At 60.9% G+C, this 15921-nt stretch overlaps 1 protein-coding gene and 1 non-coding gene across 4 annotated transcripts; one reads left to right on the top strand and one right to left on the bottom strand.

Annotated features, from left to right (window-relative positions):
* Positions 1 to 1903: 1903 nt before the first annotated feature.
* On the bottom strand, positions 1904 to 15266 carry NRTN (neurturin). 3 transcript variants are annotated; one of them, XM_057541340.1, is made up of 3 exons: positions 14917 to 15266; positions 4905 to 5080; positions 1904 to 2493 (listed from the first exon to the last, which is right to left on the bottom strand). In XM_057541340.1, exons 2-3 carry the CDS (start codon positions 5071 to 5073, stop codon positions 2069 to 2071), a joined length of 594 nt encoding a protein of 197 aa, XP_057397323.1. In that variant the 5' UTR covers positions 5074 to 5080; positions 14917 to 15266; the 3' UTR covers positions 1904 to 2068. The 3 variants fall into 3 exon arrangements, with proteins under 3 accessions (XP_057397323.1, XP_057397320.1, XP_057397322.1); XM_057541337.1 differs by having other exon boundaries at positions 4905 to 5120; positions 14917 to 15100; XM_057541339.1 differs by lacking the exon at positions 14917 to 15266 and adding an exon at positions 14346 to 14691 and having other exon boundaries at positions 4905 to 5120.
* TRNAG-UCC (transfer RNA glycine (anticodon UCC)) lies at positions 11389 to 11461 on the top strand. Its single transcript has one exon. It is a non-coding gene; the product is annotated as a tRNA-Gly (tRNA).
* Positions 15267 to 15921: the final 655 nt, after the last annotated feature.

Below are 15921 nucleotides of genomic sequence, written 5' to 3' on the forward strand. Positions count from 1 at the left end.
GCGTGTGATCCTAAGCCCCGTGTGGGTGGCAGTCTCTGTGCCCTGTGTGAATGTGTGTGTGTGTGTGGCGCGCACTGCTGAGAACCCCAGCCTTGGAGTCTGCGGGGGCAGCTGTTTACTTTCCAGTTCTCTGGTGGGCCGGGCCAGTGCCCTGTGGTTGGATCTGGGTGGGAGATGGGAAGGCCGAGGTCCCAGGAGGGTGAGCACGCGTGCACACACACACACTCACACGCACTCCAAGGCAGCCAAGCTTCAGGGACCACAGACCCGGGCTCCAAGGCCAATTTTCCTGCTGTGTGTCCTGGGCTGAGCAACTTCCCTCTCTGAGGCTCAGGGCCTTCTAGGATGGGGAAACTGAGGCTCAGCTTCCCCAGCGTCTGGGAACTCTGGCCTCTCTGCCATGGCTGGGCTGAGTCAGCCCAAACAGTGTAGGAATCCACCACCCCAAACCTCAGAGTCAGAAGATTGCGGGGGTGGGTGGGGGCCCCAGCCAGCCAGCCTGCTCTGAAACTGCCTTCCAAGCAGGCCACCCACGGTCTGGGACCTGGCCTCCAAGCCCTGCTCTCGGAGCTCCCTGGAAGTCCTGCCTGTTAGCTGACTCCAATGTCTCCAGCTGCAGCCTGGGGGCGGGGCGGGTGCTGGGGAGCAGGGAGCTGGGGGTGTTCCTGCCTGGCTGGGTGAGACTCCCTGGGGGCAGCTTCTGATTCAGGATGGGGGTTGGGTCTGGGAAGGCCGGAGCGCAGATGTGTGGGAAAAGGGGGGAGGGGGCCAGTCTAGGAGACACAACAGTAAAGGAGGGAAGGGGCTGTTCTCTGAGAGCCCCGGTCTGGGGTGGGGGGAGGGAAGAGGAGAGACGACCATGCCCTCGGTCGGGAAAGCTGTATGGGAAGGAGGAGTTGCGCCTTCGAGACCCCCCACCCCCAGTCTGAGGGGAAGAAGGGGAGGGGTCCACGCCATCTGGTCTCCCGGGTGCCAGCTCCGTGCTGGGAGCACCCACTCCCTTCCCCGCCCCTCCTCAGCCCGTGGGACCTGCCGACCCCTCCCCGCCAGCTGGGAAGCCAACACCCCGGCGCAGTCCTGGGCTTGCCAAGCATCAAGGTGACACCACGGGCAAATCTAAACACCGCACCGCGCTTTTTCCATCCTCCACAGGGGCTTGTCGTAAATTCTCCCTCGGGCTCCGGCCAGAGCTTTTATGGCCCCAGGACCTAGGTCCCTGGGGACCCGGCTCTGCCGCAGCGGCACCACGGGCAAATCTAAACACCGCACCGCGCTTTTTCCATCCTCCACAGGGGCTTGTCGTAAATTCTCCCTCGGGCTCCGGCCAGAGCTTTTATGGCCCCAGGACCTAGGTCCCTGGGGACCCGGCTCTGCCGCAGCGGGCGCCGGTTTCGGGCTCGATGGGGTTGGCGCACGCCCCAGACCTATCCCCGCAGGGAGATGGGCAGCGAGCTATATTTTTAGCTAGTGAAAGGAGATAGTGGCTCCGAGTTCACCCTGGTGAGGGCTGACCAGGCCCGAGGAGGCCTGTTGGGTGAGGGAGACCTGGTCCACCTGGACCTCAGTCTTCTCATCTGCACTGTAGTTACACCTTCCCTCCCCAGAAGGACACCTTGCGGGGAGGCGGGGAGGGAAGGGGCACGGGGACCTGTAGAGAGGTGGGAAAGAAGGTCCCTGCCGACATCCCCCCATTCACCCCACTTTGCTTTTTGTACCCGGGAAACAAGACCCTCTTTGCATCTACTTTCTTTTTCCCCCAAAGCAAATGGGATCCTCCCACGATCCTGCAGGTGGTACCCGCACCCGTCCCCCTTTTCCCAATAGAGATGGCGCCTCCTCCCCGTACGCCCTCTTGCCCCTCCAAGATGTGGGCACCCCGCGAGCGAGGAATCACAACCCGGGCTCGATTTTCCACACTTTATCTTGGTACAGTTATCGCGAGAGTCCTGAGCCCTCGACGGCATTTTCTGCGCATGGGCAGTCTGTCGCGGGGCTTGCCAGGCGGGACGGTAGGTGCCGTCGGGACGGGGGGTGTGGCCGCCGTCTCGCCGGGCCCGGTGAGGTAGGGTCACACGCAGGCGCACTCGCGCGCCGACAGCTCGTGGACCGTGTGGTAGCGACTGTGCGTGTCCAGGAAAGACACCTCGTCCTCGTAGGCCGTCGGGCGGCAGCAGGGCTGCGCCCGCACCCGCTCTCGCCGCACTCGCCGCCGCTGGCGCAGGCGCCGCAGCCCCAGGTCGTAGACGCGCGCGGCCGCCTCGCACGCGCCTGCGCAGTAGCGGAACAGCACCGTCTCGTCCGACGCGTAGCCCAGGCCCAGCTCGCTCACGCGCACCTCGAGCTCCCGCAGCCCGCACGGCCGGGTCCCCGACCGCGCACGCGCGCGCCGCCGCCGGGGCCCCGCCCGACGGCGCGGACCCGGGGACCTCCCGGCCCAGGGCGTCAGTTCGCGAAGCTCCACCGCATCCGGGGCGCCTTGCAGCAGTGCACGGTCTGCGAGGGGATGGAGAGAATGGGGTAGGGGTCAGTGGGTGGGTGGGTGGCAAGGAGCCCCCTATCCTCGCTGTTCCCTGCGAAAAAGGACCCTTGTGGAGACTCAGAGGTGCTAGTGCACCCTCTCCCGCCCACTTATCTTGCTCCCGGATTCCCGCTCATGCACCCTCTCTGGGCGGTGTGGGGGGGTGCATATCCACACCCGCACGCTGGGTCCCCAGGGCTACTGACATCACTATGCAGAGCAGCACTGGGGATTTTGCCCCTTTTCACTGAGCTGCTCTCACCTCATTGAAGAAAAGGGAGGGCTCAGCAGGGAGTGTGGTGATCCAAATCCCTGTTCCTACTCGGCCCCAGCTGCCCCCACCCCTACGCTGGGCCACCCCCATGTTACAGGTGAGGAAACTGGGCATCCAAAGGGGAAAAGACGTGCCCAAGGCAGGTGCAAGTGGCAGGGAGAGAGAAGCCCAAACAGCAGTTTTGCTTCCATCGTGTGCCCAGGTTTGGCCCAAGTCCAGCCCTCTTCTCCCACAGCTGCTCGTGCCCGGAGCCATAGATTCCCAGAGCCCCACAGTCTACATTTATTTCCCAAGCGGCTGCCCCTGCCCCAGTACTCCTCAGCCCCAGGAGATAAGTGCAGACGTCGCAGTGGCAGGCAGTGTTGACAGTGGGTCTGCAGGCAGCGGGGCTCCCAGCCCCTGAGCAGGCGGCAGTCACACTTGCGCTTGGGAGAGGAAATCCTGAGTTTAGCCCACACCTGCCCCCAAGGCTGGCGCACCTGGCTGTCAAAAGAAATAGCTTCCTGGGAGGTCCGAGGGGGAAGGGCTGTCTGTCACCCTGGGCGTGTGTCTGTTTCCACAGGGGGTCTCAGAACAGACAAGCCCAGGTTCGGAGCCTTGCTCTGCCACTGTCAGCCTTGTAGTTTCAGGCAGGTGATGGCCCTGTTCTGTGACCCAGTTTCCTTGTTTGCTCAGTGAGACTTGCGGAGTCCCCACTTTGGCTGGGACTGGGAGGGTGGAAAGGTGGGGGGGCACCGAGCAGCATCTTCTGAGCTCTTGATGCCCAGGGTCAGGAGCAGGGTGGCCGGCACTGCCTGCTCTGGCGTTAGGTTGAACCTGGCTCACTTCTGATGCCTAAAATTCCACCATTCAGTGTGCCCACCCCAAAGGTGTGTATCTAGAGAGTTAATTCAGGGGATTGCCAGTTAAGATACAGATGCCAGATGCCCAGTTAAATGTGAATTTCAAGTAAACAATGAATAATCTTCTAGTATATTATCTGTCCCTGCTTCCCTCCAGCAGGCCTGGCCACGTGCACAGGGTCTGGAACACAAAGAGATGAGGTCCTCACCCCCCTGGCCCAAGCCTGAAATTCCGCCATCAGTGCATTAGTCCCAGGGCCTAGAACATTGGGACTTTGGGGGATCGGGAGCCACTCCCTTCCCCCAGTAGGGCTGGGTCCGGGGACAGGATGCCGGGCAGGCAGAACCCAACCATGGGCTGAGATCCTCCCGGGTGCCTGAAATTCCACCACGGGTGCTTTGCCCCCCGGCCCTGGGGCACTAGCTTTGGGGGGCACCCCCCGGGTCTCTGGGACTCAGTGTCCTGGGAAGGACTTTGCCGCCTGTAGGGGGGAGCGGCAGGGGCGGACGTGGAGCCCGCGCCTGAGGCCACCCTTGTCCTTTGTGAGGACAAGAAAGAAGGATTGTGTAGGCCGGCAGGGCGGGTGCGGACGTGCACGCAACCCCTACCCACGGGGGGCCACGCCCGCGGCCCGCCCGCGCGAGTGCACGTGTGGATGAGCGCACAAGAAGTCGAGGCCCACGCACCGCCCTGGCCCCACAGAACCTTTAGAGCGCAGGCGCCAGGGGCGAGTGGGGAGCTGGGCCGTGGCAGCCACGCCCGCCGGGGTGGGCGTTTCCATTTTTCTACCTCCCAGCTTCTTCCCACGTCGTTCTCTCCCATCCTTCTCTCTTTCTGTGCCTCTGTGTTTCTGTTTCTCTTCCCATTTCTAGGACTCTTCCTATTTCTAGGGGTCTCTCTGTCTCCCCCTCCCCTTGGTCCCTGTCCACCCTGGCAGGTCACTAGGGCATCGGGTTCGGCCTCCCTCTCCCTCCACCCCCCCGCTGCGCTGCAGTGGCCGCCCAGGCCGAATACCCAGGTCTAATCTCCATCTGGTCCCCTGGCCCCTCAGGGCTAGAGCCTAATTCCTTGTGACAGCTGAGCCGAGAGACCCCAGTTCCCAGCGGCCATCCCCTCCGACACCCCTGCCAGGCCGTTGTGGGGATTTGCACCCTCCCTCCACCCCATCTAAAATAAGCCTCTGTGGCCCTGCCCCACTGCGTGAAATTCCACCATTGTGGCCGCTGCGACGTTGGGGGTATCTGACCCAAGACAGGGGAGAGGGCTTACACTGGGCCAGGCGGGCGATTCGGGCGTCCAGGGTGCGAGGCAGCCGGCGCAGCGGGGCAAGCGCGGGTCCGAGGCGGTGGCTGAGGAGCAGGCCTTCCCGACACATCCAGATGGAGAGCACGGAGCTGCAGAGCACCGAGGCCAAGGCCGCCGCCTTCCAGCGCTGCATCCTCAGCCTGCGTGCACGGGATGGTCAGCCACACGGCCTCCGTCTGTCTGTCAGGCAACAAATGAACGGGCACGGGGTGCTGGACCAGGCACCGGAGATACAGTGGGGCCCCTGATTTTGAACCACTCCTGCTTAATGATCAATCATAACATAGAAGTGATTCATCAAGGAACCACTGAACAAGGTTGTGAAGAACGCTGCCAAGGACGGGGTGGGCACTGTGCCAGGGGTAACCTGGGAACCACCCCCGTCTGGGGGTCCCAGAGTGCTTTCCTGAGGATTGAGGAAAGTTGAGACCTGAACAAAGGTAGGAGTTGGCCAGGCAGAAGAGAACGGCACCTTAGGCAGGGGGAACAGCCAGTGCAAAGATCCTGGGCGGTGACCCCAGATGGCCAATCCAGCCAGGAGGCTGGGGTGGCTGGAGCCCAGTGAATTTGGGGAAGAGTGGACGGAGGTGAGGACATCCCCAGCAGGGGGCACTGTGGGACAAGGGTGGCGAGGAGAGGTGGTGCTTAGAATACAGTCCGGGAGGCCAGAACCCTGGGGTTGAGACATGTTGATGTCCTGGGAGTGACTTCCTGACCTTCTCTGAACCTGGGTTTCCCCTCCAGACAAACTGATGCCCAGAAGTGGGCAGCAAAGGACTAAAGCTGCCCTCGACCCACTTCCAGGCCTTTGCACAAGCGGGTTCTTCCATCCAGAACATTCTCTTCTCCACTGTTTCCCTGCCATTCCATTTTCAGTCTTAGCTTGGATGGCGCCTCCCTCAGGAAGCCTTCCCTGACTGCTCCTCCCCCCCAGCCCCAGGCCGGCGCAGGGGCACTCTCTGGGCCCTCACAATGCGCTAAGCGTCCCCCATTAGGGCACCGATTACTCGGTGTTCTGGCTGCCTAGTCGCGTCATTCTCGCAGTAGATGTTTAATAACCCAGGCGCACCTCCACACCTCCACCCTATCCGAGAAGCTCCCCGCCACTGAGCAGCCTCCAGCCCGCGTTTACATTCCCCCGCCCGGCTGCCTGGTGTCGGCCCTCGCGGGGCCTGGCGGCCGGCCCGGTGTAAACATTTACACGGAGAGCTGAAAGCCCGGCTGGACGGCGGTCAGCGCCTGGGCTCGGCCGCGGGATGCGGGGCGCCCCCACGCGCGTGTTTCGGGCCGCGCAGGCTGGCCAGAGCTGCGCTAAGCAGTTACTTGCGTGCTATTTGCATCTCGTTTGCATGTGATTTGCATGTGTTGGCGCGCGGGGGTGGGGTGGAACGTGGTTAAGAGCAGTAAGGCTGGAACCGTCTCTCCCCCGCCCCATGGATGCAGACAGTAAGTAACAAAGGACACCTATTAAGCGCCTGCTGTGTACCAGACCAGGTGCTGAGACCACGACGGAGGCATTATAACCTCCATTTTACAGCTGGGGAAACTGAGGCACAAAACAGAGAGAGGGGCTTGGCCAAGGGCACAGCTAGGAAAGTATCTGGGATTCACACCCTGGTTCTTTGACGCGACACACACCACATGGGGGGAGCAAATGCTGTGGAGCTATTCCGAGGACCTTACACTATTGGCGGTATTTGATACTGCCATTATTATTACTGTTGTTGGTGGTGATGGACAATGGGCTCCCCGACATGGGAGCATGTAGACAAACCCTGGCCCAGCCTGGAGATCTGAGGACACAGCACAAGTGCAAAGGCCCTGGGACAGGGCCATGCCTGGCTTGTTGAAGGAACCATCACGGCAGCCCCATGTGGCTGGAGCAGAGTGAGCACGGGAGGAGGTGAGGGCAGGGAGGGGATGGGGACAGGTCATGCACGGCCTGTGGGCTGCGGGGAGATTTCATTCTCAAGGTTGTGCAGCAAGCTGAGGTCAGCCCTTGCATTTGTCAGGTGCCCAAACCCACTGCGTTTACTCTTAATGAGCCCCTACTTTATGCCAGATCCCATTCTACAAACTTAATGCATATTATTAAGTCATTTCAACCTCACAAGAGTCCTTGTCCGCATTTTACAGATGGGGAAACTGAGACCCAGAGTGGTGAAGTGACTTGCCCAGGGTCACACAGCTGAGATTAGAACTCTGGTGGCCTCACCCAACCTGGGAAGGGGAGACAGGCAGGGAAACCCACCCAGGCTCAAGACCTCAGGTGGGCAAAGCCCTCTCTGGACCCCCAGCACCGTGCTTGTCCTCACACCCAAGTCTTGGAGTGGTGTGCCTCAGTTTCCCTGTTAGACTGGAACAAGGCCCCCTGCACAGCACCGGCCTAAAAGAGGGGGCTGAGAGGGTAGATGGGTCTCCAGCCCTGAGAAGGCCCAGCCACAGGAGCCCTTGGAGCCACAGACCCCCCAGAGCTTTGATGGGGGGCAGGAAAGCAGGGGGCCGCTGGTGGAGGGGGCCCGGCAGGCGCAGCTGATAAGCGTCTGTTAACAATGGGCCTTTCTGTATGGGGGCCACCCAACTGGTTTGTCTCTGGCACAGACCTGACAGGGAGCAGGTGTGGCGGAGGGCACAGGGAGGGGACCAGGTGTGCACGATGTGTGTGCTTGTGTCAAGGCGAGGCGGGCACTCACACGGCACACTTGGGGGCTCACCCTCACACCCAGCGTTCCCATGCTCACATATGCTCTGACCCACTCACACACACACCCTCTCACGTGTGCCCAAACACTGTTGCACACACACCCTCGGACACTACCCCGCTCACACATTCCAACATGCTCTTGCACACTCAGATCCCATCGCGCTTACACACTCAGTGTTCTCACACACCCTCAAACAGGATTACACTCACACACCTGAACACCACCACACTCACATGCTAGTATGTTTCACTCTCACACGCGGGCATTTTATGCACAAACATGATCACCCTCGAGCGCTACCACTCACACACTAGCGTTTGCACACGTGTACACACGCCCTCTGACTTGCACTCAGGAGCTGCCCCAATCACACCCCTTACACTCTCTCATGGCCGTGGGAGCTCCTGCACACCCTCGATACTCACACTCACACACTCAAGCACCTTCACACTCAGACATACATTGTCTCTTGCATACTGACACAGAGAATGGGCACACCACACACATGCCTCCTCCAAGCCCTCCTGTGAGCACTTGAACTTGAACTTGTGCATGCACGGGCGTGCCCATCATCACCTGCATCCCGCATTCCAGCCACCCGCACACACACCTGGGGGGCACACACATGAACACGCCGCCAGTGCTGGGGGGCCCTCGGCTGCAAAGATTCCGGGGGGAGAGTGAGCGGCACAGACACGGGCTGCAAGTGGGAAGAAGGGAAGTGGGGGGGGCAGAGCGACCCAGGGGAAAGGGCCACTGGTACCCGGCCCAGCCCCACACCTGCTGGCATTTCAGGTGCCACCCATCTGCCCAGACAGGGCCTGGCCCAGGGTCCCCTCCCAACCCAACAATGTCCAGACCCTGGAGAATCCTCACTGCCCAGGGAAGGGGGCACCTCCCTTCCTGGGGGCCAGGCCGGTCTGAACGGCAGCAAGAGGGATCTCGGATAGACCTCCACTTCTAGCTGGAGGCCACAGAGTGCCCAGGGCTGGGGCAAGGAAGGAGGAGAAACTGAGGCTCAGAGAGGGGAGATGAGTAGCCCACAGACACAGCCAGGCGGAAACCTCGTTATTCTGAGAGCAGAGAAGTAGGGTGAGGGTGTGTGGGTGTTTCTGGCAGCTTCCTTGATGGTACCAGAAAACACTGCTTATTATCTTGATGTCCCGGCTAAGTTCCAGGGCTCCACCTTTCCATCGAGCTTCCCAGGGAACACCCACCAGGCATACCTGTCCCCGGGGTCAACAGCCTTTGTCCTGCAGAGCTCCTGACCTCAGGGAGGAAACTACTTCATGCTTGTTCCCAGGAAGAGGAAGGAGGGGAGGGGAACCCTCTCTCCATCCACTCATCTCTCTAGTCTGGGGAGGCCTGGAATCGGGGCCTGGCTCCATCAGGCAAACTCCTACTCATCCTTCAAAGCCCCAGCTCTTAGAGCCCCTCCTCCAGGAAGCCATTCCTGCTCCCCATCTTGCCCCCTCCCAGCCGCAGTTCCCTCTCTCTTGCCCAGCTCTTCCAGCACAGTGTCTGCGTCCACGTCTGTCTTTGCTGGACGGTGGAGGTGCTTCTGGAGGGGCACCCTGGGCTGGGTCCTCTGAAGGCAAGGGCGGGCTTTGATAATTCCATCCACCATTGACAGGTGGAGCTGTGGTGCCTCCCTCCATGAGCACCGTTCTTCCTCTGCACTTCACTCCAGACACGTCTCTGGTCCTCCCGTACCTCCGTTTCCCCAACTTCAGAAAGGGCCCGAGGCGGGCTGCCCAGAACTGTGGGAATGACTGGGTGGCTCGTGGGGCTGTCATCACTGCCCACGGGCGGAGCGAGCCAGGCTGGGAAGCCACGTGGGCAGCTGTGGGGGCGGCCTGCACGTGCGGGCCAGCCCTGAGGAAGGATACTTCTGAATGCTGTGGCACGTGGGGTGCAGACAGCTGAATTCGCACCCCGATCTGCCTCTTCCTGGCTGGATAACGTGGGGGCAAGCTCCTCCCCCTCTCGGAGCCTCAGTTCCCCATCTGTACAAGGGGCTGCACAGGACACCTTGCTCATCTGGAGGGCCGTTTCATTCAGTGAAGTCCTGCAGGCCTGGCTGATGTCCTGCAGCAGCTGGGCCCCGAGCATCAGACACGTGCTTGCACGCCCTTAATTCCGTTTCCTCCATCAGTGTTACAGGTCTGGAGCTGGCAGCTGGGCCCATTCCCAGGGCAGCCCTGTTCATCTCCTTTCCCCCAGGTGGCTCCTGGGGGTTCCCTAGGGTTCCACTGATGGGGAAACTGAGGCCCCATGAGGGGCGGGACTTGCGCCTCTCTCAAGACAAGATTCAATGGTTCTGCAAAACAAGAAACAAATTCCACAGCCCACAAAAATGTGCCCCCTCCCTTGGAGGGCCCAGGGCCCAGCTCCACCCCACGGTGGGAACCGGGAGGCTGGGGCAGGCGCAAGCCGGCGACACACATCTGGGGGTAAACCAGGAACATCTGGCTAGCACAGCTGGTTCCGATGTCACATCTGCGGGGGGCGGGGGCCAGCCTGTGGGGCGGCCTCATGGGAGGGTGCAGGCACAGACACCCCCAGCAGAACCTTCCAGGCCTGCCCAGAGGTGGGAGCCCAGCATCTCCTTTTTTCCCCCCAGCCCAGGAGCTGCCTGCTGCCCAATCGCTAGAACCATCGCTGGCTCCCTGCTACTCTGAGAATCAAGTCACGGGTCCTGAGCTTCTCTTAAGGGGCTCTGGGTCTGTCTTTGCCAAAGTGAGGCTGAGGGGTGGACATACAGAGAGGGTGATTTCTGGGGAAGACTGTGTTGGTTGCTTTGTGTTAATAATAGTAGTAAAAAAAATTAGCTAATACTAACACTAGCAAACAACACCATTGATGCTGTTCTAAGCACTTTACATGTAGTGCCTCATAGAAAGGTGTGGACCATTTTATCACCATTTTGTAGACAGAAAAACTGAGGTCCAAAAGACTGAAGTGACTTCCTCAGGGTCCAACGGAGCGTAAATGGCCAAGCTGGGTTTTGAACTCAGGTGGTTGGGCAAACTCCTACTCATCCCTCAAAGTCCCAGCCTCAATGCCCCCTCTTCCACATTCTTGACCACTGTACCATATGGCCTCCCTAATAACAACAACAAGACCAAGAATAATAACACTAACACCTGGCAATGTTGGCTATTCCATTTATTTAGTGCCAAGCACTCTGCTAAGTGCTTTCCACATGTTTGATTCTCCCCGCAGTCCCTGGAAAAGATGTTATTATTATTATTATTAGCCCCATTTACCACATGGGGAAACTGAGGCTTGGAGAGGTAGAGTGACTCACTCAAGGTCACACAGAAATTAAGTGGCTGAGCTGCGGTTGAACCTGAGTCTGACTCTAAACTTGTTCTCTCAATGACTCCACAACCCCAGTAACGAGGGTGGTGCTGGGGGGAAAGGGAGAAGCAGGGTCTTGCTGCTTGGGAGGCCAGCAGGGCTGAGATCCAGGGAAGTAAAAGGTTTTCTCAAAGACACACAGCAGAGCAGAACTAGCAAGTAAACAGATGGCCCCCATGGCAGAAAGCCCAGTGTGCCAGGCTGGGTTCTGCTCCCAACACATTCACCCAACACTTATTGAGTGCCTACTGTGTGCTGCGCCAGCCAGGGAACTCAGGATGACCAAGGCCAACCTGGGCCCCCATCTTCACCAAGCTCACCATCCAATCAGGGAGATGGATAATTTTAAAAAAAGAAAGAAAGAAGGTAATTTAGGAAATTCCCTGGTGGTCCAGTGGTTAGGACTCAGCGCTTCCACTGCTGGGGCCCCAGGTTCGATCCCTGGTTGGGGAACTAAGATCCCGCAAGCCATGCAGCCAAAGAAAGAAAGAAAGAAAAGAAACAAGGTAATTTAGAGGTTGACAATGCAACAACAGCCCCCAAATAAAACAAGGTGAAGCGATAGTGACTGGTGCTGCTTTTAAGCTGAGTGGTCAAGGAGGGCTTCCCAGAGGAGGCAGCATTTGTGCTGAGCCCACATGAAGATCTAGGAAGAGTGCTCTAGGTGGAGGGAACCACACGAGCAAAGGCTCAGAGGCAGGATGATGGCTTTTCAAGGGGACCGGTGTGACCGGAGCAAATGGCCAGATGAGGAAAGATAAGGGGGTGTCCTGTGCCCTGCAGGGTCAGCCCTCCATTCCCCACCAGTGCCTGGAGCCCTCTTCCTGTACCGGCCGCTACTCGGGCGTGTTCTCGGGAAGGCTGGGCCGGGGAGCGCGCGCATGCGTGTGTGCGTGTGTGTGTATGTGTTGGGGCCACCAGCTTTTCAGACCCGCCGTTTCTGACCTGGCCCTCTGCAGCTGGCCCATAAAATTCCCACCTCAACCATACCAGGCCGGTCTGGCTTAGCCAGGCTGGTCTGGGACCGGCCTCGCAGGCATCTGGGGCGGGCAGGGGGCCCTCCCTGGGGGGGAATAACAGGATCAGCCTAATGAGGCCTGGCACGGCTAAGCAGCTGGCATGGGGCCCGGTGGGTGGTGCGAGGGACGTGGGTCCTCCGGGAGTGGCCAGGAGGACACCACACAAAGCTGACCATCTGACAGAAAGGGAAACCAAGGCACAGACCCCGATGCAACTCAAACCCTCACACTGGTTTCCTAGGAACCAGGGGACCTAAGTCACCTCTTCCATGTCCCCAAGTTCAAATTCTGCCTTGGGTCCCTGACACACTGAGCTCTTTCAGCACGGCCCCTCTCTGGGCCTCGGTTTCCTCAACTGGGATGTGAGATCCACCTGCTGGATTTCTTCCAGGACCAGCCAAAGCCTGAGTTCACTTGGATTTGAAGGGAAGATCTTTCCACTCCTGAACACCCATGCCAAAGTGTCCCAGGCCCCATTCAGGCTTACTTTGCGGCCGTTACCTCCCCTGAAAGTCCAGGAGGCTGGCTGGCTGGTTTGAAAGCCTCCTATCCACCCCCTAACCCACACCCCTGCCCTGCCAAGTGCAGCAGGCACCGGGCCTGTCCTGTTCTCTGCTTCATCCTACTATACAGCTTGGCACACAGTAGCTTAGGGCTTGGGAATTAATTACATGGAGCATAAGGAAAGATCCCTCCAGCTCGCTCAGCCTCAGTTTTCTCAGCTGCGAAATAGGGAGAACCAGCCTCCCATGGCGCCTGCTCAGTTGATGTTCACAGGGCAGAGGGAAGACCCTATCTCCCCTTGAGGGCCTTGAGCCCCAGACCCCTCTGCCCCACCTTGGGGGACCAGGAAAATTGCATCTGCAGAGGAATCCTATAGCCTCTCAGCAAAGACAGCTGGGCCCAGGGATGCCAGATGCATTAAAGACCCATTCCTCTCTCTGTGTTTCCAGCCCCCATCTCCAGGAATCCGTCCTTGAAGGCCCCAGCCCAGTTCTCCCTCTGTCAACCTTTCAGAAAAGTCTCTCCCTCCCACGGTCACCCCAGACACCCTGGATTTTCCAAAACCACCCATGCTATTTCCTGCCTCCAGATCTTTGCATATGCAGTTCCCACTACCTGGAATGCCCTTGCCTTTCCCATTTAGAGAACTCCTACTCATCCTTCATAGCCCCAGCCACAATGCCCCTCCTCCAGGAAGTCTCCCCTGACCCTCCTACACTGAGGTAGTGCCTTTGCTCCCCACTCTGGGCTCCACCCTGGATTCAAGTCTGGAAGGACAAGGCCCAGGAGCCTGACACCAAACAGAGTCACGCACACCATCGCTGTCCAACAAACATTGGTGGAAACAATCTCTTGATTGTGTCCTTGTACCTGGCTGCAAACTGTTTGGTTCCCTCTCCTGTTCCAGGCTCTTGAAAGCTATATCCTCTTCTCACCCCCCTGAAAACTGAGGCCTATAACCTGCGGGACAAGCAGTGATGGTGGAATTTCAGACACTGTGCCCAGCTGCAGGGGGGCATGTTTTGTTTTCTTCCCTGCGCCCCTGGAACTAGCTATTTGCAGGTCGCTGGGAGTGGGCTGTAAGGCCTGGGAGTGGCTGCAGAACACCGAACCTCAGCAGTCCTAGAATGAAGGGTGTGGGGAGGGGTGTCCAAAGGGCCCAAGGCAAGGGGCTGGGGGTGGGGAGAAGCTGGCAAAGCTGGGAGTCTCCCCCCACTGACATCCGCCTAGACCAGTCACGCCCCATTGGGGCTTCCTCAGCCCGGGGCTCTTAAAGACAAAGAGTGTCATGGAACAGAGAGAAAAGGATGCAGGGTTGGGGGGAGTTGGGGGGGGCGGGGCAGAAAGGAGTGAGGAAAGTCAGGGGTCTGGCCTTCCATGCCCCCCACCTAGGCCCCTGGTCCTGCTCCCCAAATCTGGGCTGGTGGCCCAGGCTTGCAGGTAACCACAGGCCCGCTGAGCCAGGCCAGTGGCCCAATGCTATATGGATGCTGGTACTTCCTGGGGAGCGGACCATGGTGACATCCACCCCTGGGAGAGGCCACTTCTCTCTCCAGTCCCAACCCGCATCTGCCCACTGTCTGCATCCTCCTCGGCCTAAAGACTGCGAACTGACAAACGGCACCTTCTGGGAGAATTCCGAGACCATCCTGAGCAAGAGATGCCTTTTGTAAAAAGCGAGGAAGGAAGACAGCCTCCTCTCCTTCAAATCCGGTCTTTGCCGTTAAGGGCCACCCCCCCGCCCCCCGCAAAGGTTTCGCGCCCTCTTGTGGCTAAACAAGCGGCTCCAGGAGCTGAGAGAGCCAGGCCCTTACCGGAGGACACCGTGTCCCCGGCGGCAGCGGCGGCGGCGCGCAGGGAAGGCGGCTGGAACGCGCCACTGACAGATGTTTACTTCTGCGTGCAGCTGGGCCGCGACGGCAGCCCTCCGCCCAGGGTCTGCGGGATCCGGATGCCCCCCGCGGCCCCTTGTAGACCACAAGGCATAAGGGGTGTCTGGGTCTCGCCCTCCTAGAGGCTGGGGAGGGGATTCCGGCTGCCCCCGCTTCCACCCCTCTCCAGATGCTCCCAAGGGCGTCCGAGAAGGCAGAAGCGCTCCCGCCTCGTCGGACAGGGAACCCCCTGTCCCGGACAGGGACAGGGCCCCTCCCCTGGCCAGACCCTGGCTTGGAGAGAAGCTTAAGATCGCCCTCCCGCCCCCGCGCCCCTGCCACGCGCGGACCTGTCGCCCCTTGACCCTACCCTCATACACACGCTGGTTCTTGGCTAGAGGCGGGAAACTACCGACCTACCCGGAGTCCCTGGAAGCCCTCCCAATCTCTGTCCATGGGGCCGGTCCTCCCCCCGCGCCGGTACCCAGCGGGCCCCCCGTCTGCCCTTGCTTACCTGCTCCGGGCGCCCGACTAGCCGTCAGTGGCGGCCGCGCCTGCCGCCCGCGCCGGCCCCAGCCCCTGCCCCTGCCGCCGCGACCGCCATCCGGGCCGCCTGGGCCCGCGGCGCCCGGGGGGCCCCGGGCCGGAGGGGGCGGCCGCGGGGGGGGCGCGGCGCGAGCCGGCCCATGGGGCCCCCCCGGGCTCGCTCAGACGCGGGCTGCGGCCATCCCCGCCCGGCGGAGGCTGGGGCTGAAGGGGTGCCCTGGACGGCCGGCGGCTCGGAGGGCGCGGGGCGCAGGGGCGCACGGACGGCGCGGGCGGCCTCGGCGCGCGGCGCGGGGCTCCGGGGCGGCGGCGCTAGGGGCCCGGGCGCTCGGAGCGGCTCCACGGCGCGCTCTCCCGCCGCCTCCGCCGCTCCCGCCGCGGACAGCTCGGCCGGCGCGGGGCCGGGGGCGGGGCCAGGGGCGGGGCCAGGGGCGGTGGCTCGGATTTCCTGGGACAGGGAGCCGCCCCCGCCCCGTCCCGCCCCGCCCGAGGGTGCCTGAAGAGCGCAGGTGGCAAGGGTGCGGGGCCACAGCACCCCCCTAGACGGCGTTGCCCCCCGGCCCCAGAGACCCCGGCGGCGATCCTTTAGAAAAGCCAGGGCCCCAAAATGCCCCCCTCCGAGGGCCCCTTCCCAGAGGTAAGAGCCACAGCGCCCCTGACACCAGTCCCTCGACCTTTAGCGTCCCCCCACTCCACTGAGAACCTGGTCTTACTGCCAGACCCCTCCCCCCGTCCTGCCCGGTCCCCTTCCGGAAACAAGGCCCCAAGAAGTCCCCTCACCAGGGAATCCCCTCGGGGGAACCCCCAGGACAGAGTCCCTCCAGATTAAAAGTTTCCCACCCCCGCTCCAAGAACCCCAACGGCGCATCTTCCGTAAATCCGGGACCTCTCAAGACCCCTCCGCAGATCCCCCTTCGCGGAATTAAGAGCCACAACACTCCCCTGGCCGGCGGTAATCATGGCCCACAATTTC

Source organism: Balaenoptera acutorostrata, chromosome 2 (genome assembly GCF_949987535.1).
Source record: "Balaenoptera acutorostrata chromosome 2, mBalAcu1.1, whole genome shotgun sequence".
NCBI classification, from domain to species: domain Eukaryota; kingdom Metazoa; phylum Chordata; class Mammalia; order Artiodactyla; family Balaenopteridae; genus Balaenoptera; species Balaenoptera acutorostrata.